Source organism: Heterocephalus glaber, unplaced genomic scaffold (genome assembly GCF_053883595.1).
Source record: "Heterocephalus glaber isolate CG9 unplaced genomic scaffold, H.glaber_assembly_v1.0 deba00000594, whole genome shotgun sequence".
NCBI classification, from domain to species: Eukaryota; Metazoa; Chordata; class Mammalia; order Rodentia; family Bathyergidae; genus Heterocephalus; species Heterocephalus glaber.
Window position 1 is genome coordinate 31,216,319 of NW_028258151.1, and position 22,967 is coordinate 31,239,285.

At 39.9% G+C, this 22,967-nt stretch overlaps 1 protein-coding gene across 3 annotated transcripts in view; it reads left to right on the top strand.

Annotated features, from left to right (window-relative positions):
- Positions 1-21,872, top strand: part of Ttc17 (tetratricopeptide repeat domain 17) — a 105,115-nt gene extending 83,243 nt beyond the window's left edge. The window contains exons 23-25 of one of the 3 annotated variants that reach the window (XM_021264328.2): positions 17,071-17,190; positions 19,110-19,383; positions 20,782-21,872. In XM_021264328.2, coding sequence (XP_021119987.1) covers positions 17,071-17,190; positions 19,110-19,383; positions 20,782-20,792 — 405 coding nt within the window. In that variant the 3' untranslated portion in view covers positions 20,793-21,872. Of the gene's footprint in view, position 1; positions 1,603-17,070; positions 17,191-19,109; positions 19,384-20,781 lie in introns of those variants that run through there. The other 2 variants (XM_004852000.4, XM_013074794.3) reach the window with 2 other exon arrangements.
- The last annotated feature ends 1,095 nt before the right edge of the window (positions 21,873-22,967 follow it).

The following is a 22,967-nucleotide window of genomic DNA, read 5'->3' on the forward strand; positions in this document are numbered from 1 at the left end:
GACTGATGGCTTATTGGGGGAAAAAAGAAATTACCATCTGAGAGGAATATTTCCACACCCATGTTCCTACCAGTACTGTTCACTGTAGGAAAGAGGTAGAAGCAATTCAGATCAACAGAGGAATGAACAAGCAAAATGTGGTATATACACGCAGCACACTGAGCTTGAGAAGAAAGGAAACTGGGGCCCGGGATTTAGCTCAGTGGTGCTGCGCCTGCCTTGCAAGTGAGGGTCCTGAGTTTGAACCCCGCTACCCAGAAAAAGAAATTATGACACATGCTACAAGACGGATAAAATCTGGAAGAATTCTTGTAAATGAAATAAACCAGTCACAAAAAGACAAACTCGGATTGGTTCCACTTGTATTAGGTATCAAGGGTAGTCCAATTTGTAGAATCAGAAAGCACAATAGTGGTTGCCAGGGACTGGATGGAAAGAGTTGTTGTTTAATGTGTATAGTTTCAGGGTTACCAGATGAGAAGGTTCTGAAGATTGGTTCTACAGCCAGTGTGGATCCTCTAAACATTGCTGAATTTTGCACTGAGAAATTATTAAGATGGTCCTTTTTATATTATGCTGTTTTTACTAAATTTTTAAAATCAGGTTAGACCTCATAATATATAATTTGTCCCAAAAGAACATGACAGACCCCTGGAAAATATCCAAACCAAAGCATGTAAACATAAAGGAACTTAAGGGTGGTTCAGATAAGGCCATAAAACATGTCTGCAACGCGTTAAAAAGGAAAAAAGCTTCACATATGGAGTACCAGGAAGAGTAAAGCGAATGGGGCAGAAGCAGTGTTTGAAGATTTAATGGCTAAGAAGTTTCTAAAAATAATGAAAGACATTATTCCACAGACTCAGGAGAGTCTGCTACCCACAAATATAAATACAAAGAAGCCCCATTATAACATCATAGCAAACTACTATAAGAAAAGACAAAGAATAAAATCGTGTTTGTTTGTTTGTTTGGTACCGGGAATTGAACTCAGGTCCTTATGCTTGCGGGGCAGGCGGCGGAACCACTGAGCTAAATCTCCAGCCCAAGAATAAAATCTTTAGAGAAAGAAAATCACTTTCAAAGGAACAGCCGTAAGACTGGCAGTGAGCTTTCAGTGGAGCAGTGGAACCAGGACACAAAGGAATGACATCTTAGTTGCTAAATAAAAGTACTGCCAACCCAGAATTCTGTACTCTGCAAATATCCTAGAAGAATGAAATAATCCCTATCATGGTATTGGTGGAAAGACTGCAGAGCGAAGTAAATGGAACAGAACAGAGAGGCCATAACTGTATGGTCAAATAATTTTCTACAAGAGCACCACAACATTTGAATGTGGGAAGTAAAAATCTCTTCAACATATGGTTTTGGAACACCTAGATATTCATAAAGAATAAAATAACCCATACCTCACATAATCCACTGCAACTTGAGGTGAATTATAGACAAAAATGAAAGTAAAACTAAAGCTACCAGGACAAAACATAAGAAAATATATTCAAGTCTTCAGTGTATTTAGACAAATAGTTTTTAGGACATAACAAGCATGTGCTATACAAGAGAAAATTGATAAATTGGATTTCATCAAAATTAAAACAGCAGATACCTAACAGACAAGCCACAGATTGGGACAAAATAATCACAATACATGTATTTCACACAGGATGGGAATCCAGAATATATAAAGAACTCCTGCAATACAGACTAAAACCCAGTGCAATACCACTTAAATACCCCTGGAAAGGCTAAAATGAAAAAGATTGATACTGATAAATGTTGAGGTGGGTTTGGAGCAGCAGGAACTCTTACACTGCTACTGGGATTATAAAATGGGATGATCATTTTGTAAGCAGTTTGGCAGTTAAACATATGAGACCCAGTAATTTTACTGCTAGGTATGTATCAAAGAGACATGAAAACATATGTCCACAAAAATACTTGTTTAAAAAAAAGTTGACAGCAGCTTTTTTCATAATAACTAATGAAAATGGAAACAGTGAGATACTTGTCAGGAGAAGAACGGGTGAGCACTGGTATATTCATACATTGGATACTATTCAGCAAGAAAGAACCAACATGGTGAATCTCAACAATATGTTAACAAAAGAAGTTGGGCACAAAATAATGCATAATATCTCATTCCGAGTATATCAAATTGTGCACTAGTTAGAATTAACCTGTGGTGAGCGAGGAGAGGCAGATCAGTGATTGCTTCATGGGGAATGGCATTGGCTAGAAAGCAGCATGAAAGAACTTTCTGGATAGTTGTATATTTCTGTCTCTAGTTGTCAAAACTGAATGTTACATTTAAGTTCTCAGCATTTCTCTCTATGTAAATTATACCTCCATTTTTTAAAAATAAAGATGAAATATATTAGACCACCTAAAACTAAAATATATATGTTATCTGCCTACAGACTTGCACTAAAAATTAACTACCAGGCTTTTTCAGGCAGAAGGAAAATTATCTCAGATGGAAGCTTAGAAATAAAAGAAATAGCAAAGAGCAACTGAAAGAGTAAATAGTGGAGAACACAGAAATAGATATGGTGCTACAAAATAAAGACATCTTCTAAAGTTAAGATGTTTGACAATGGTAATACAAAAGCAGGAGTTGCACTGACCATCTTAGGTAGTCCTGGATCCAGTTTGACATGTCACATTCAGCCAGCTCAGCAGGCCTCACTTAGCCTGCTCACTCAGAAATATGTGGGATGGGAAATGCAAGATCCGCTACCACAGCAGGAGGTTGTGCCTTCGTGGTGAGCCTCACCCTAGTCCAGGGGCCATTCTCTGCCAAGTGACAGCTCAGGTACAAGAGAACACATAAAACAATTCATTGTGGTAACCTACCATAGTTTAGGTGTCGAAAGTTCCAAATAAGAATCAGTGTCTTGTATAATGGGGAATATTTTACTACCCATCTATGCAAAGGGGCATGATTGGCTATAAGAAGCGTAGCACTCAAAAAGCTCAAAACTACTTTCCATGATGTATTTGTAGCTTATTTGCAGTTGTGTAATCCAGATTCTGTTTACCGGAGTCATTTGAACCAGTAGATATTGACTACATTGACTTGTAAAAGTTTTCCCCCTCTATTAGGTTTTCAGGGGAGCAGAGCTTGAAAGTTTACCCAACACTGGTTTCCATTGTAGGCTCACAGACTAACTTTCATGACCCTGAACTAACTTTGGTACAGTACTCAGACTTTAGGGTACATCAGAATCACAATCTTGTTAAAATATAGATTGGTGGACCCCTGTGACCTCACTTCCATATTCAGTAGGTCGAAGAATTTACATCTCTAATTAATTCCCAGGTTATTCTGCTAGCCTGAGAACTATATGTTGAAACCAGTGCCTCAGGAAATGGCAGTGATAATAGAAGTGCTGTTTTCCCATTTACCCTTCAGAAGGCAGCAAGAATCTCCATATTCTCTTGCTTTCATCTTTTAAAAATAGTCATTATTATTTCTTCAGATGTCCATCGGTAGTTGTCTTCAGGAAGTTGAGTTTGCATTGCCTGCATCACTATTAGGATGACATTAATCAGACTCCATTTAGAACATTGTCCAAACCTCAAGTTGCAGCTGAGGTTGCTCCACCCACATGGTGCTCAGAACCCTCAACAAAGTCTCCTGCCCAGGGGGCCCAGATTTGCACCTGCAGTTTGTGCACCAGGTTGCTACGTAGTCCTATTTGACCGTGTGAACTGGTGCAGAGTAGTTCTCCACTTATGTCCCCAACCTCCACAGCTATGGGCCTGTAGACACTGTCCCATGCTGATTGGATCAGTTCCATTCTCTTTGTCCACAGGCCCAGCCACAGACATGGAGTTCAATCTCACGTGCTTGGCTCCTCCCTGCCCTCTGAGCCATCTATGTCGAGTTTGGCCCCAATGCATCAGCTACACCAAGGCATTATTCCTGCCATTCAGCCCAGCTCTCGCAGCTGGGTTTCTGATTGGGTCCATTTCATGGACAGTGGACAGGAGTGGGTAGTTTTCTCAGCATCAAATTGTCTCCAGCTGTTATCCCTTCCCACAAGGGGAAGTTTTATCCTGTTGCATGATGCTAAGCTTTCACCATCAAACTATGGGAAAATTGGCACCCCATGAGGCCTCAGTCTTTTCTGTCCATGCCTTTTATGTCCTAAGGCTTGGCTGTGTTGAACTAAAGCTGTGAAAGTCCATTTTGCTCTTGCTACTACTACTCTGCAATGTCCAGTGGTTTAAGATCTATCTAGATAAGTCATTCTTATACAGTATACCTCACCTCAGTAGGCCACACATGGCCTTGCCTTCACTAAGAACGGAGAACAAGAGGAGATACAAGAAGCCAGTAGTGCAGCTTTTCATGTGTTTCTCCCAGAGCCCCAACACTGTGTGACAGCAGTCCCAGGGGACTGTTCTCTTCCCCTCCTCTCAAGTAACATGTCCAAGACAAAGGCTCAGGACCACCAAATGTGGGAACATTCTGGCTTAGAGATCTCAATTTTTTTCCTGCCCCAGCAAGGCCCAAGCAACATCACAGTTTGGAAACCCTAGAGGTGTGGCTTTCAACCAGGTCATTGACAATTCTCCCAGTCTGCTTGCAGTTTAACTGTCAGTACTATAAGCAGTGCTGCCTAGTAACACAAGTGGCGTTTTGCTTTCATTAGGTTTCAGTTTTCGGGGAAATGCAGCTAAAAAGTTAACAGGAGATTAATTTCACATGAGTATGCATTGATAAAGTGTTAGTTTTAATATTATCAGGAAAGTAAAAAGTAGTATTGTATATTTTTACTCTTTAATAAGTTGAAGGTGCCTGTTATGATCACAAAAAGAAAAGTTTCAGGAAAAATGGAATAATAGAAACACTGTGTTAATTCAAGAAAAAAAGGACAAACTGAACAAACGGGTGGGTAAAATGAAAGGCAAATAGTAAAATGATAGAGATAAACCCAATGTGTTGGAAAGCACAGTAAATACAAAAGGACTAAGTATTAGTTGGAATACTAATATTAGCATACTGCCTTAAAAAACTGAATCCAATTGTATGCATCATAATAGTAACACACTCTAGCTAAGTGTGGTGGTACATACTTGTAGTTCCATCTATTTGGGACCTTGAGGTACGATCACTCATGACAGTAAATGGAAACAGTTGCACAGCTGGAGGGGACAGGCTGGATACAAAGTCCCCCTTGGATGTTCATTGCCTGTGAACTTCCACACAATGGAGATTTTCACAGCTGTCAAGAGCAAGGACCACCCTTGTGACCTAGAGGTAATATCTAGGATATATGAAGTGGAGAAAAACCAAATTGGAAGAAAAGTCCTCTTACCTTACTATCTTTTTTGTTTCCCTAACAGGAAGGGACAGAGAACTATATAGACAGGAAAACTGAAAGATGCTTTTTAATGGAAGAATAAATCTTTAAGGTATTTTTAAATGATTTCCCATTCAGGAAAGAAGAAAATAGGGCAGAGGGGACAGGAAAATAATCTGGAGATTTCCTTGAATCTGCATTATTTTATCAGTTTGACTTTAGAATCAAAGATTTTATGTAATGACAAAAAATAAGTTTTAATAAAGCAGTTCCTAACAAAGTAAATTTGAATGGACCTAACTAGGTATTCAGTTTATGGCTGCATCAAGAAGGATTATTTTTAATGACTTCAAAACACACTTATTTGACTGTACATCCCTAATGCAATTTACCCTACGAACAAAAGAAAATCTTACACTGTTTTCAATGATACTGTTGGTAACAGTATTGATAGTGCTTCTCTGAGATTGTATGTATATGTATTGTGAAATAAGTAATTGGAGATTTTTTTGGTTTTTTTTGAGACAGGGTCTCGCTATGTAGTTCAGACTGGTCTTGAACTCCCTAAGAAGCCTAGGCTGACCTCGAACTTGTGGCAATCCTCCTGCCTCAGCCTCTCAAGTGTTAGGATTACAGGCCTGTGCCACTACGCATGGCAGGGAGTTGTTTTGAATTTTGTTTTTAACTGACATCATTGTACATATTCATAGGCTATGATATGTTGCTTCTGTACATGCATATACTGTATTGTGTAATAATCAGGTCGGGGTGTTTAGCATTTCCTTCACCTCAAATACATTTCTTTATGGTGAGGACATTCAAAGTCCTTTCTTTTAGTTTTTTTGAAATATACAATATAATATTATTAGCTATGGTGCTCTGTACAGAACACTAGAACTTATTCTTCCTATAACCTGTACTTGTGTATCTATTTACCGGTCTCTCTTGCCTTCCCTCTACCCTTTGCAGATTTTGGTAACCATGATTCTCTTCTGAACTTCTCGGAGGTCATCTTTTTTAAATTCCACAAATAAGTGAAATCATGCAGTATTTGTCTGTGACTGGCTTGTTTCACTTAACATAATGTCCTCCAGGTTTATCCATGTTGCCCCAAATGATGAGAGTTCATCCTTTTCATGGACAAGAGTATTCCATTGTGTGTACATCCCACATTTTCTTTATCCAGTTCTCTGTTAGACTGATTCCATGTCCTGACTATTGGGAATAATGCTGCATGGGAGTGTGGATGTCTGCTGAACACACTGATTTCATTTCCTTTAAGTGTATACACAGTAATGGAACTGCTGGATCATATCTTAGTTCTATTTTTAAGAACACTTCTTACTGCTTTCTAAATGGCTGTACTAACTTACATTCCACCAACAATGTTTAAGAGTTCCTGTTTCTCCATCTCTATGCCAGCATTTTTTAGTTTTTGTTTTTGTCTTTTTTCCAACAGCCATTTTAATCTAAGTGAAATGATACTTCATTGTGGCTTTCGTTTGAGTTTCCCTAAGGATTAGTAATGTTGAGCTTTTTTTCATATTCTTGTCACCTTGTGTGGTCACAATGTATCTTTTGAGAAATATATTTAGGCATTTAGCTTTTTGCTATTGAGGTGAGTTTCTTATATATTCTGGATATTAACTACTTGTCAGATACATAGCTTTCAAACATATTCTTCCACTCTATAGCTTGTCTCTTCACTTTGCTATGCAGAAAGTTTTCAGTTTGATATGATCCTATTTGTCTGTTTTTGGTTTTGTTGCTTGTGCTTTAGAGTTCTTATCCAAAACTCATTCCCCACACCAGTGTCATGGAGCATTTTCTCTATTAGTTTTCTTCTAATAGTTATATAGTTACATTTAGTCCAATAAAGGAGTTTTTAGTCCAATAAATGAGTAATTATGAAGAACAGAAATTTGAGGTAAGGGTGAAAAGAATTGTAGATATGAGAATGATAATATTGAATAAACATCTGTAGTCCTAAGTTGGAAATATGAGCAATGATTTCTGATGCATTTTTATAATTTTTAAAATAAACATTTCCTGGATTTATTTGCTGAAAAGACAAGAAGTCGTGTCTGGCCTGGCACTAATAGGCACCTTTAGTGTCCAGGTGGTGATCTTTAGCTATCATTTTCCATTAAAAGGAATCAGTATTCCTTAGAGAAGCAGCTTCTTCCAAGTCTAAAAGAGCAAGGAAACTCCCAAAGAGAGCAAAGATTGTTCCAAAAGAATGCAGAACCCACTTAAATGAGCTCACACAAGCGTTCCCTTTCTCCTACGTATGTGTCTGTATAATGATTCATTATAAAACATTTGAAAGATGTCACAAAGATGAGAAAACAAATTGCATCAGAATGAGTAAGTAAATAAAAGCTAAGTGGCACATCCTTAAAAATACATTTTAGGTATTTGAGTCAAATATTCAGTGGATGGGTGGGTTAGATGGACTAGTCATAATGACATAAATAGTAACTGACGTACAAGCTTTATGTAAAAAAGTACCTGAAATCTGGAGACAGAAAAGTGAATCAGCAGACTCAGGAAGCACCATGTATCCCAAACTAAATAAATAAAAAGAAATCCATGCTTAGAGACATTATAATAACAATGCAAAACAGCAAAGACATCGATAACTTAAAAGAATTTGTTTCAGGGTGCTATCAGGAAAACAGAAATGACACTGCTTATTTCAGCAAAGCCAATTTAATTTGGAGAATGTATTATGTGGTTGTGGAGAACTGAAAGAAAGAAGAGGAAACACTGAGGTAGACCAGAGATAACTGTCAGCAGCATCTCCCACCTCTAGGGATAGAAGGTAGCCAGTGAGGCTTTCAGAACTAAAAGTCCTAGGAGTTCTGGGGAGTTGCAGCCTCTATTCCTGAAGAGGAACACAGCCTGTTTACTGGCGGGATGTGAGGCTGCCTGGGAACACGGGGTACCAAGATTAACTGGACACTAGAGTGCTGCCAGCCCCAAAGGCTTCTGTCAGAAGCACACTGGTGGGAGCAATGTGCAAACAGGAATAAAGAAGACCCTTCCTCTTTTTGCCTTCTGGTCTCCCAATGCACACATTTTCAAGACCTAACAAAAAGCATATCCACAAAGGAAAAGTGTGAATCGCAGAATTAGAGCCACAGTATCATAGTATAGATTACAGAATTTGGATTGAGAGAGAATAGTTTAACTTCACAGCAGCCATTCATTCATTCATTCATTCATTACATTCAACAGATATGTAGCAGAGGCTTACTACTGTGTATGCCATTTACTTTGAAGTGCTTGGGATAAATCAGTGACAAAAAACTGAAATATTTTTGACTTCATGGGGACCAAGAAACGATTGCCCATGGAGAAATTACAGCAAAAAAGGCTGATTCATAGCAATTAATAGTAATAATAGCAATCTAATTAATAGCCAGATGATAATTTTGAAAGCATACCGGACTCCCCTAGAATTGCAAATTGTTTGGCCTACAATGGGGGAAGAATAATGATATTTAAAGGTTAGAACTGGGAAAGGTTCACTAATGACTCCCTAAAGGAACTGTTCTATATAATAGCCACAGCATTATCTGAGACAAGATTTGCTAAGTAAATAAAACAACAAATAGTATGTAAATCTGAATATAGCCCATGAAAAGTAATAATTCGTGGATTTTAAAAGAAATGACCAAACAAACACCGTACAGAATCAGAACACAATGTATGGTTGAAATTGGGACGATAAAAGTATGTCCAAAGACCCTTTATTCAGTAGGAATGATTTGATATGTTCTTTAGATGTAAAGTTATTTAAGAGTAAAATTTTAAAATTAATGTTAAAAGAATGCGCAAACCCCAAAACTGTCAAGATCATATAATGAAGTAAGATGATGATCGCCAGGGATTTAGCTCAGTGGTTTCGCCACCTGCTGCACAAGTGCAAGGACCTGAGTTCGATCCCCAGTACAAAAAAAAAAAAAAGATGATGATGACAAAAGATAAAAAAAAAATAAACCCCAAAAAAGACAAAAATCAAGGGAGGAAAAAAGAATCATCCAAGAATCTGGATAAATGTATAGAATCTGTAATATAACAGTGACAGTAATGTCAAATTGGATCATTTTTTAAGGGTCTAGATGTTTTTATAATGTATACCTAAGGCATGATAAAAATGTTGGGAAAAGATACACCAGGTATGCACTAACCCAAAGGAAATAAGCATAGATCTATTACCTGAAAAAAAAGGTATTTTAGAATAAAAATTAGAAACAAAGAGAATGATTACATAGAGATAGAATGTTCAGTTCACCAGAAAGGTATACCAGTTCTAAACAGAAACTCAATATGTAAAGCAAACAGTGATAGAGCTATAGAAAGAAATTGGAAATCTGTCAACATTAAACAACTCTCTCCAGTATTGATAAGCAGTTGATACGTGCCTGAATCTGTGTTCATGGGGGACATTGAATTGGTCTGTGGTTTCTTTTTATTATAATGTTTTTTGTAAAGTCTTGGTATCAAATCATAAAGACTTTGTGTAAGTATTCCCTCCACTTTATTTTTATGAAAATTTTTAGAAAATTAGTATTATTTCTTCCTTAAATGTTGGTCAGAATTCACCAGTAAAGCCATCAGTATAAAAGTTTCTTTTCTGGCAGTTTTTTGTTTGCTTGTTTTGTGGTACAGGGGATTGAACCCAGGGCCCCTTGCTTGCTAGGCAAGCATTCTACCACTAAGACTTATGCTCAGCCCTTTCTTATATTTTGAAATAGGGTCTTGCTAAATTGCCCAGGCTATGAATTTGTGACCCTCTTGCCTCAGTCTCCCAAGTGGCGGAGATCACAGGCATGTGCCATCATGTTCAGCTCCTTCTAGGAGGTTTTCAACTACAAATGTATCTTTAATAGATACAGAGGTATTCAAATTCATCTGTTTTTTAGTGATCTTTGGTAGTTGTGTCTTTCGGGGAATTTGTCCATTTCATAGAAGTTGTTGATTTATTAGTATAAAGCTCTTATCCCTTTCTGTAGAATCTGTAGTAATGTACCTCCTCTTAATCTGATATTGGTTCTTTGTGTCTTCTCTCTCTCTTTCCTGATCAGGCCAACTAGAAGTTTATCGATTTTATTGACCTCAAAGAATTAGTTTTTGGAGCCATTGATTTTTCTCTTTTTCTGTCTTCTTTTTCATTGATATTTGCCCTTTGGAATTTCCTTGTCTTCTACTTGTTTACAATTTATTTGCTTTCCTTTTTTTAGTTTCTTAAAATGGAAACGTATCATGGATTAATTCCCTTTCTTTACTAATGCAGATGTTTAGAGCTAAAAGTTTTCTCTAAATTTATGGCATATTTGATTTGTCAATTCTTATTTAAGGGACTTTATAATTTTCCTTCTGGTTTCTTCTTTGATTTTTCAGTTTTTTGGAAGTATGTTACTTGGTTTCCAACTAGTTGGGTATTTTCCAAATATCTTTCTTTAATTGATGACTAGTTTAAGTACATTGTAGTAAGTGATCATATTTTGTATAGGTTGAATTCTTTTGAACTTATTCGTATTTGCTTTTTGGCATAAAATATAGTCTATCTTGGTATATCCCATGCACTAGAAGGAAAAACATCTCTGTGGTAGAATATTCTAGAAATGTCAGGTTAAATTGGTTGATAATATTGTTTGTGTTTTCTTATCTTTAATCTCTTGTCTTTTTTGAATTATTGAGAGGCATGCTGAAATATACAGCTATAATTATGAATTTGTTTATCTTTTAGTTCTGTCAGTTTTAATTCGTGCATTTCTAAGTTCTGTCATTAGGTATGGATAACAAAGCAATACAAAACAAAGATAGAATGCAGACCATCAACAGTCCAAAAGTCGTTTATTTGAAACATTTAGCAAAATACACTACTGGCAAAAGTAATCAAGAAAAAAGAAAGCACTAATGACTAATATTAGGGAAAATGGGAAGCAAAACTACAGCTATATCACATTTAAGAGAAGAAAATGAAACACAGCTTTGTCAGTAAATTTGAAAACAGATGAAATAGACAAACTCTTAGAAAAATGTAATTTTCCTAAATTGATTCAAGAATAAAAAGAAAATCTGATAGGTCTCACAACTCAAATAAATTGAAGTGCTAGATTGAAAAAATATTCTCTCAAAAAACACAACATCTACTGATTGTACAAATTAATTCCATTAAACTTTTGAGAAATACTTTATCCCAATATAAACAGATTTAAGAGCAATAGAAAAAGAACACCTCAGTCACTTTCTTGATATGTGTTACCTTGAAAACAAAACGACACTAAGAGAATGAAAGTTGTATATGGTATATTGTATAGACAGTTAGTCTCGCTCTATACAGCAACATCAGAATCATAAACAAAATCCTAAAAGACAAAATCCAGCAGCAAATTTCTTAAAAAATTCACATTGACCAAGTTAGATTTATCCAAGAAATATTGAACATGGTCTAACTTGAACAAAAATCTGAAATTTCATTCACCAAATTGAAGGAGAGAAATTATGAAATCATTTCAGTAGACTGCATATGAGAAAATTCAGTGCCCAGTCATGATGTAAAACCAACACAAATTAAGAATAAACAGAAGGGGCCGGGGATTTAGCTCAGTGGTTTTGCCGCCTGCTACACAAACGTAAGGACCCAAATTTGATCCCCGGTACCAAAAAAAAAAAAAAAAAGAATAAACAGAAGCATCCTTATCTGACTAAAAGAATTAACACAACTTCAAAGATGATTCTTAATGGGAAAATATTAAAAATATTCTTTGAAGTCAAAAAGAAAGAATATAGACCACCAGTACTTCTTTTCAACCTTGTACTGAAAATCCTCACAAGTACAGTAAATCAATAAAAAGAAATAAATGACATTAAGTATTAGGGGAAAAAAATGTTTTTCAGAAAAAATGTTATTATTTACATAGCAAACCTAAAACAAACTAAGGACAAATTTTTAGGAATAATATCATTTTTATCAAGGTAGCCTCCTATAAAGTCAAGAAATAAAAATAAGTTGAATTTCTTTCAGCCACAAAAAAGCATAATTTTAAATGTGTTTACATTGTTATAAAATAAAATATTTCCAATAATAAATCCAACAAAAAATAACAAGACCTGTGTGCAGAAAATGATAAAACTTAATTGAAATGCATTTTAGAAGACCCAAACAGAGATATGGATAGGAAGACATGCTATAAACATGTCAGTCTGACTTACACAGTTAATGCTATTAAATAAATATGCCAACAGGATTTTTATGGTGCTTGAAAAGTAGAACATTGAATTTATAAGGAAGGGTAAGGGGAAAGGAATAGACATGATACTCTTGCAAAGTATCAGCAGTCGTTTAGCCAATTTCAGTCTTCACATCTTACACAAATACACAATTCCACAGGAATACAGGACCATGAATCAAAAGCAAAACTTTTAAAATTAGAGTATTATATGGGAGATGGTATTTCTGGCCATAGAATAGGGAAAGGTCTCTTAAAATAGACACCGAAGCACTAAATATAAAAGGAAATGTTAAGTTCAGTTACATTAAAGTTTAATTTTTTTTGGTACCAGGGATCAAACTCGGGACCTTGCGCTTGCGAGGCAGGCACCGGAACTACCGAGCTAAATCCCCGGCCCCTAAAGTTTAAATATTTTAAGGTAAAGAGCAGTAAACCAGAATGAGAGAAAATATGTAACATATTTAACCTACACAAAGGGTTAGATAGGAAACATACAAACTGATGAGAAAGATAAATAACGGAATAGAAAACACACTGGGGCTTGGTTTGTAACTCAGTGGTAGAGCCCTTGCCTAGCATGTGCAAGGCCATGGGTTCAATCCCTAATTGCCAAAAAAAGCAGAGAAAATAGAGAATTCTTTAAGAATACTAACACATTGGATAGAAGAGATATATATGTGGCATAAACACAAGAAACAACTCTCAGCGTCACTAATAACCAGGATACACAAAATAAAACCACAGGTAGATGCTATTTGAGCTCCCCAGGTAATACTAAGGGTTAGGAAGGGTATCAGGATCAAGAGGCACTTTGAAACAATGCTGGTGGGAATGTAAATTGGCACACCACCTTTGGGAAACAGTTGGACATTCTCTTGGTATATTAGTATTGTCACAGCCTGTCCCCCAGCAGTTCCCTCAGGTATCTATTCTAGATTAGAGTAACTGCATCTTTATTTGCAACAGGAAACAGCTCTACAGAAAATAGATAAATGCATTGTAGTAAGGTCACTTAGTAGGCATTTAATTGTACAGCAAAGAAATTGAATGAATTAAGACTATACTGCCACATGGATGAATCTTAGAAGTACAGTGATACAGAAAAACCCGAACCCCCAGAAGACTGTGGAGTATACCATTTTTATAAAGCTCAGAAAAACATAAACTAATATATTGTTGAAGCAAATAGCTATGTATGCGAGTGGGAGACCTGTGCTTAAAAGGAGCAATGTAATGATAAAGACGACATTGACAACAGTGTGTGCCTCTGGAAAACATGCAAGAGGATGGAATAGTGTAAGGACGTACACACAGATGCAAATTCATCCTTCAGTAAGTGGTGGTTGCTGGGCTATTCGTTATTTTATACTTTACAGCATCGATATATGTTATAGAATTATATGCATATATATTTGTATCATGTTTGCCTATATCATATACTACTATAATTATACATGTTGTACAATTATATATTTATTCTATGTACTTACCTAATTGTAAATGTTTTACGTGTCAGATATTGGCGTTGAAGAAAGATAAGTGTATGTAAAAAATAAAGATCCCTTTTGGAAAGCCAATCAAAAGGATCAAGACATTAAGGAGGAGGAATAGGGATAGAGGTATATAGCTCAGTAGCAGAGCACTAGCCTAGCATGTGTGAGGCTGTGGGTTTGATTCCGAGCACCACCAAAAGGGGGTGGAGGGTAAATCAGACTAACTTCAGACTACTCTGTGATGGCTTCCCACACCCACACCATGAGGCATTGAAAAATGCCAACGGATTGAGGAAAGAATATGCTGTAGTTTTATATGCAGCCAGTCTTTATGTCAGGCATGAAGGCTGCAGACAAAGTTTTGCACATACATGAAGGTCTTAGTTTGCTAGGGTGGCCATAACCAAACACCACAGACTGGAACAACAGTAATGTATTTTCTCACAGGTCTGGAGGCTGCAAGTTTGAAACCAAGGTGTGGTCAGGGTTGGTTTCCTCCAAGGGCTCCCTGGCTTGCAGGTAGCCATGCTGGCTGCCTCTTCCTGTGTGGTTCCACTATTCCACAGGACCCTGGTGTGTCTTCTTATTATGTTCTTCATAGATACCCAGTCATGCTGGATTAGGCTGTATGCTAATAGCCTCATTTTTACTTATTCTTCTCTTTAAAGACCTCCAAGTACAGCTGCATTCTGAGAAACTGGGGTTGGGATTTAAGAATACGAATCTTGAGGGAACACAATTCAGCCCATGCAAATGATCTCCAAGAATACAGTTACCTGACCATTCTTAAGGAAACTACTAGAAGATGAACTTTAGCCAATGGGAGAAGACTGTGGAAACCACAAAAATTAATGTCAGTAGTCGCTGAGTATATGGTATAACTGTAGAACCGATACTGACACAGGTGAACCATATGGTGACAGATCAGAGTATAAATACTACACCCTGACAGCATGCAATTGTGAAATTACCAAAACTTAGATGGAAGGAAAGAAGAGAGGAAATGACACATTTTCTCATTGCCTCTTCTGTAACAGCTGGGGAGGAGAGATCATCCATCAAAAGTGGCAAGTGAAATATATAGAAAAATCCAAAATTAGACCCAACTCTAAAGTCAGACTTAAATCAAGTGATGGGAATTTTGTATATGGTAAAGATAGCATGTCCACTTTTATTGGAAAAACTTAGTAGCCATCAGTGGTATCTTTTACACTAGGTTAAATTCCAAATGGATCAAAGACTTATTTTTATTTTTTATTAGTACATGTTTGTTTTTGGCTTTGTAGTTTTGGTACCGGGGATCGAACTCTGGTCCTTGCACTTGCGGGGCAGGCAGCGGCACCACTGAGCTAAATCCCTGGCCCTATTAGTGCATGTTTGGAGTACATAATGTTTACATTCCTTGTATGGAGTTGGTACATGTACCTAGCCCACTTTCATTCCCTTTTTCATCTCCTTTTCCTCTTCCACCTCCCTTCATCTCTTGATGAAATAGCTCTCTCCCTACTGGCTATTATCTGTCTTTTATTTTGCTATTTATTTATAATTTGGGTTTCTCATATAAGGGAAACCATTCAGTATTTAAGCTTGTGTGTGGTTTATTTCCCTTGATACTGTGGTGTCAAAGTGCATCCATTTTTTTTCAAATGACTCAAGTTTACAAATGGATCAAAGATTTAAATGTGAAAAATGGAATCATAAAAGTTCTGAGGAATAGAAAAAACATAATAAAATGCCTTGATGACCTTTAAGTGACAAAGGCCTTCCTAATTACAGCTGAAATCAGAAGCCATCAGAAATAAATTAATATATCAAAACCTGCATCACACAAAGCACTGTAAGTCCAAAAGCAGACTTTAAACTAGGGATGCATGTTTGTAAATCAAATCACAAGTAAGGGAGTGGTCCTCCCAATATATAAAGAGCCTTTCCCCCCCGATAGAATAAAGACCTCACAGAAAAAATTAACAAAATATAAAAACAGTTCATAAAAAGGAACTGTTAAAGCTATAAAATATAAAAGGATAGTAAGTTCCACTCATAAGGAGGAAGATACAGATTAAAGTCATATTTTTCACCTATCACATTGACAAAGGTCCAAGAGTTTAATAAAAGACTCGGCGACTAGACTATAGGGAAAGGGGGCCACTCACTTTTATCTGGAGGATTAGATTGTTACCCTCTTGGGGAGGGCAGTGTAACATCAAAATGAAGTGTGTATTCTCTTGACATAGTATATCCACACCTGGAAATGTGTCCCCCCAATGTACTTGTAAAAATGTAAGATTACACCTGTACAAGATTATTTTTGCAGCATTGTTTGTAATAGAAAGTTGGGAAGAGTAGACTATTCATTAATAAGGATCCAGTTAAATAAATAATGGGTCATCCATAAAAGGAAATACAGTTCAGCTGTTAACAAAAAAAGAAGCTTTTTGTACACTGATGGAGAAATCTCCAGGGTATATACTTAGTGAATAAAGCAAAGTACAGATAACTGTCAGTTCTTATATAAACAGTAGGTTACCTCCTGTTAAAGAAGGGTGGAAATGTAATTCTATATACATTATTTGCTTGTGCAAAACATAAGTCCTGAAAGGATAAATAAGAATCTAAAAGTAGTATTTATTTGTCAACAATAGTGACGAAGATGGCAGGAAGACTTTTCTACATACTTTGTAGACTTCCTGGTTTTTTTAAACATGTGAGTTACCTGTCTAAAAAGTTAATATAAATAAGAACATGAACAAGAAATACAGTTCTGCTAAGTAGTAGTTGAGTGACCTTGGACAAGAGACTTAACCTGCCTGAATCATAGTTTTCTCATTAATGAAAAGGCTTTTTAATGGTATTAGTAAGCTCAGGATTAACAAGAGCACAAAGTACTCAGTAGAGTGCCAGCACCCAGTAAATATTGAGGAAAGTAGTGGTGATGGGTTACTGGGCTTAATCCTGGTAATGTTAGTGATGAGTATGTTAGTGAAGAGACACCCAGCGTGGCTGACCTTTTCTTTGTAGAACCAGACGTCCTGGGTCCTTTCCAGCATGGCGGCCCTCTACTGGAGAGTGAAAGGCCAAGGGAAGAAGGCCATAGACTGCCTGCGCCAGGCCCTGCATTACGCTCCACACCAAATGAAAGTGAGTGGGTGGGACTTCATCCTATGGTCCTTTCTGTCGCCCCATGGCTTGTTTTGAGGTGTCAGTATCCTTCCTTGGGCCCAGCCAGGAAGAAAGATGTGCATGGGTAGGATGGGGCGGGAGAGCCTGTGGCCTGGCTTGTGTCACGTAAAGCCTGTGAACTGTCCCCCCAGCGTAGCCCTGCCTGAGAAGGGGGACCCTGAGGGAAGATTGTCAAGATCACTGTGGGACGTTGCCTCACTTAGTACCTCTTCTGCTATATTTAGAGTCACCCACTGTATAGTGAGTACACTGAGCCACCACCCTGGAAGGCTTTCTGGGTTTATCTTACCCCAGGGATTTGGAGGCCACCTTTTTTTTTTTCTTTTGGTACTGGAGATTGGACCCAGGGCCTTTTCACTGAGCTACATCCCCAGCCTTTGATTGATTGATTGATTGATTGGAAACAGGATCTCACTAAGTTACCCAGTCTGGGCTAGAACTTGCAGTCCTCCTGCCTCTGCCTCCCAGAGTGCTAGAATTAAGGCATGCACTAGCATGCCTGGCTCTGGAGTCCTCTTATGTTCTTCACTTGAGTTTGCTTCCAGGCTCAGAGACTGAAGCAAATTTCCATACCTTCGTGTAGGTATGATCCTTGCAGGTAGTTTCCGATCCTTGTCAAACACCTACATAAACACCCTTCCCCCCCACCCCCCAGCACTACGGATTGAATCCATGGCTTCGTTCATGCTAGGCAAGCACTCTACCACTGGGCCACATCCCCAGCCCTTCCTTTCCTTGTGACATACCTATGCACACATGCATGGCAACCCTGCTAACCCTGTGTGACAATTAGTCTTTCCCAAAAGGCCAGTTATTGTTAGGATGGCTGAGAATGTGCCACTTTTAAACGGCACATTTGTATCCCCGTGTGCAGAGTTCTGCATTAACCCAGACCTCATACTTCCTAAGACATGGCTTGCGTCTTTTTTGCCTATCCAGGCAGTACATAGAGAGCTGGAGGGAGCACAGGCTTTACTGCTGGGTATTGCTAAGTTCTAAACACAGCTCTGCTTACTCCTAGCTCTCTGACCTTAGGTGAGCTACTGAACTTCTAAGACGTGTACTCCTTGGATGTCCATTGATGACAGAGATGGGTCCCTTTTTTTCTTTTTCTTTTCTGTCTCCTATAGAACTCAGCACAGTGTGGTACAGCCAATAGTTGCTCAGGTAACGTGTTTAAAGGGAAAAATTGCAGTACTATTGCTTCTTGTTCAGTCCATCATCTACAGTGAGGCAGTGGGGAAGGACCAAGGATTTGCTGGAGAGAGCCAAATAGAAACATTGAGACTGCATGCCAGATAGTCTCTGTTGCAATTAGTTGACTCTGCTGTTGTGGTTTGAAGACTGCCCTAGAAATAAAGACCAAACGGGAATGATTGTGTTCCAGTAAAACTTGACAGAAACCCGAAGTTGGAGACTGGAGAGTTGGCCTGTGGCAGAAGTTTGCCAGCCCCTGCTCTAGACGACACAGTCGTCCTTGCACAAAATACTGTCTCTGTTACAGCACCGCTCAAAGTGGAGTCTGTGAACAGATGTCTGTCTGCACACTTTTTATTTCCAAACTGCAATAAGGCAGGAACATGCAGCAGAATAAATCAGCTACGTCGCTGGGCAGATTGTGTACTTAAGCTGTTTTCGTTTCGTTTTGTTTTGTTTTGTTTGGGGCAAGGTTTTGTCAATGAAAGAAGGAATTAATTTGTATTTTGGTGCAAGCTCCTGTTTCGGTCTCCTGTCACAGACCAGTAGCAAACAGCAGGTTAGCGCTGAGGATTGGACGTCTGTGTCATTTACCGGGAAACACATAGTGCATTCTGTGTGATCAAAAGCCCAAGCTGAGAGCGCCACGTTCCCTCTTTCCACTCTCCGCCTTTCTTCAGGACGTGCCCCTGATCAGCCTGGCCAACATCTTGCACAACGCCAAGCTCTGGAACGACGCTGTCATAGTGGCTGCCATGGCGGTGGAGATCGCGCCGCACTTCGCCGTGAACCACTTCACGCTGGGCAACGTCTACGTGGCGATGGTGAGGTCGGGCTGTGAGCTCATCTGTGATCTCAGAACTCCTCTGAGTATGTCGTTCATTGTCCTGCAGTTCCCTAGACGTTGTCTGTCCGAAATTGCCAGCTCCACCGAGGATAATTTTATGAGAAAAGGTTTGAGAGCTTGGCTTGTTTGTTATTGGTTTTGGTTTTGGTTTTGGTTTTAGCACCGCATGAAATTTGTCTAAACGTTTGCAACTCTGGAGTCCGCACCGTGAGTTTAATACTGGTAGCAGAGTCAAGTTTCCGTCCATGTTTCTGCAGACCCCGCCTGTTCCAGACAGCCCCGCCTAACACTCGGTGTAGACATGCGCACATCGTCTCTTCTGCCAGCTTGGCGGAGGTGCTGTCATTGCCCTCCTGACACCCCGCACATACGTCCCTTGATTTCTAATCCTTTGTTAACCGTTTGTCTCTCCCTCCGGACTGCAGGCTCTTTAGGGACAGCACTCCTCTTCATCTCCTGGTCCTAGAACCTTACTGTGCTGGGCACGTACTAGGTGCTCCTCAGATTTTTAATGAATGGTGACAATCCCAGTAGTTTCACAGATAAAATTTACAGAGAACTTGGCAAAGCCATCATCCACATTCCTCATTCTGGTCAGAAACAATGACCGATTTCAGAACGTAAATCCCAGAGGTCCCTATAAAAGCTGACATAACTGAATTTGACATAAGAATCGTGCCATCCACTTAAAGCATGGAGTCACACACGGGGCTGTACCCAAGATATTCTCAATAACAGAATAATAGAACGGGTAACCCTTAGCTATAAGCTTTAAGTATTGTCCTTAACTTCAGAGGCAGGAAGTATAATTTGGCCAGGTTACTAGTGCTGAATGTGGAGATTTCCCTCTCTGCGATCTATTTTTGTCCGCTGTAAAGGGGAGATTTGCTGCTAAGAATGAAGATTCTGTCTCTCACTGGGCTAGACAGAGTCACTTAACCAGTTGGTTCTGGCTCTTCTTGAGAGGATCTATGTGAGTAAAATATTAACACCTTCATCCTGGCAGTGGTCACTTCCAAATCCTGCTGATTTTGTGAAATGTGAGGAAGAATTGGAAGTCTTTAAAATTTACAAGTCTAATCAAGGTACCTGACTGGACTTCCATCTTTCCAGCTATGGTAGAAAATCTAGGCAGATGCATAATGAGCTTTCTCCAGGTATGATTCTAGAGATGTCCTCGAGGATTAAATGGGAGGATTTCAGAAAGCACCAAGTTCAGTGTGTAGCACATTTCAGGTCCTCACTAATGTTAGTTCCTGTTACTTTCACCGTCACTCCCACAGCTGGGTCTCACCTCTGTAAAAGCTCATCTGCCCTCCCCTCTGTGCCGTGAGGATGAGGCAGCCTTGCTCTGCCCACCTCAGGGCTCTCCCCAGAGGCAGGTCTCCTGAGGTGACACTGCAGGCCTGTCCCTAGTACACAGGCGCTTCCTGCCTGGAACAGGACGCAGTTCCTGTTCAGGCTGGCCATGCCATCCCTCTCACATATGCTGTTGGCCCTCACAGGAGGAGTTTGAGAAAGCGCTGGTGTGGTACGAGTCGACCCTGAAGCTGCAGCCAGAGTTTGTCCCAGCCAAGAACCGGATCCAGACCATCCAGTGTCACTTGATGCTCAAGAAGGGGCGGCGTTCTCCATAGTGCACTGCTGTTGTCTTCCCTTGCCTCATGCTCTCAGAGCAGAGTCTACAGAGAACCCAGTCGTTGTCAGCAGCTCCTTCTAATGACGGCTGAGAGAATGGCCAAGACTTGGAACAGGGCCTGGATGGATGTGGAAGTCGGTTCAGTGTGATTCTAAGCTCCTCCTTCCCCGTACCAACCTCAGAGGGGCACCTTCAGAAACACAGATTTCCTCAAAGGGAAATGCAGCTTATAGATACCATGTAAATACGGAGCCAAGACATTTCTGGAGCTTTGCTCTGCCTCCAAAGCCTCAAGGCCTTCAGGGCTCCTCTCTGCGGTCCAGCCAGCTCCACCCTGGAGGAGGCCGAAACCACACTTCTCATTCTCTGCTTCTGTTGCTGCCTGAGCGGGCAGGGGAGAGCCAAGCCCCCTGCCCTCCGCCTGTCACCGGGCCTGTCCATTCCGTGCTGCTGTTACACGCTCTCAGAGGTAGTTTGCAGGGGAGGAAGGGGAAACTGATTTTAAAAACAAAATATTCACAACAACAAAAACTCTTAGGGTCACCTGGCCTTCGTGACGTTATTTATGTTGGGGAGGGAGGGGGGCTGAGAAGGGGGAATCAGCAGTGGCAACATCTTCATCATTTGTACTTTGATTACCAATCACAAGGAAACCAATATGTTGCAATCCTATATAACAGGTTATATATATAGAATATGTATATTTGAAGCCCTCTACAGACCGCGTCTGTGTGTTACTAATTCTCTGCTCACTGTGTTACCCATCTTGGGGTAGGCGTGACTGTCAGCTGCCTCTTAGGCCTTCCCACTGAGCTCCTCGGGAAAGTAGGGAGCAGAGGTCCAGGGTGTCCATGCAGTGCCTCTGCCTGTGGTCCCAGGGGAATCACGAACTCCAACATTTTGGAACCATCAAGGGCACATACTGAGAACAAAAATAAAAGTTGTTTATAAGCAAAATAGGTCTGTGGTGTGGCTTTTCGTTAGAACCAGGCTCATTTGAACCCCGGTGGAGCCTGTCTTTAACCCTGCTTGCCTTTATCTTCCTTTCTACATCGGCAAAATGAGGGGCAAGCAATCCATCACCCGGCTTCAAGGTGGGTGAACTCGCTAGCGTGATGCATTTGACTGGGAAAGGCACCTAGTCAGCACATATGCAGAGCAGGGCGTACAGCTGACCTTCCCGGGAAAAGAAGAATCAAGCACAAAGCCATCCCCCCTCTGAGGAGGACGGATGGGGGACATCACCCCAATCAGTGCCATAGAGAGCAGGGAGCAGTCGTGCCAGCAGTAGGTGGAGCGGTCCCTTCAGGTCAGGCCTGCCCAAAGAGCATTCTGTAGACTCCCAGAGCACCATCTGCTCACGTCAGATACGGGCTCACCGCACTGGGGCCCTTGGTTCTGACACTCACTGTGTAATTCCTTAGAAGTAGCTCGGTGATCAGGCATCCTGTGGGCTCTGCCCTGTATGCATCTGGAGTCCAATAAATTCAGTGCTATCTGATGTATTCGGAGAAGAGCAAGCTCGTCTCTCACTGAATAAAGTGACCCTTTCCTCACTAGGAAGAACCTTATAAATCAGTGCACCTATCTATACTTCCTGCTTCCCCACTCACCACCGTTGGGCATTTTAAACAGTTGCTTAGTTTTCCTACGCTGACATATGATGAAGTTCACTTTTTGGTGCCCAGTTCTGTGAATCTTGCCACGTACACAGTCATGTTGACGCCAAGCAATCAGGGTGTAAAACTCCCATGGCTCAAAAAGGCTCCCTCACCCCGCCCCCTTCTTAGTGAAACCTTCCCTGCCCTTAACCCTTGGCAACCACCAGCCTGTTCTGTTCCCTACAGTTGTGCCTTTTCCATAGTGTCCTACATTTAGGATTGCACGAACTGGACAAGACAGTGCCTGCCTGCAGTCCCAGTGGCTTGCGAGGCTAAGGAGGATTCAAGGCCAGTCTGGGCAATTTATCGAGTCCCTGTCTCCAAATGAAAAGATGGGCTGGGGATGTAGGTCAGTGTGAAGATCCTGGGCTCAATTCCGTACCACAAAAGG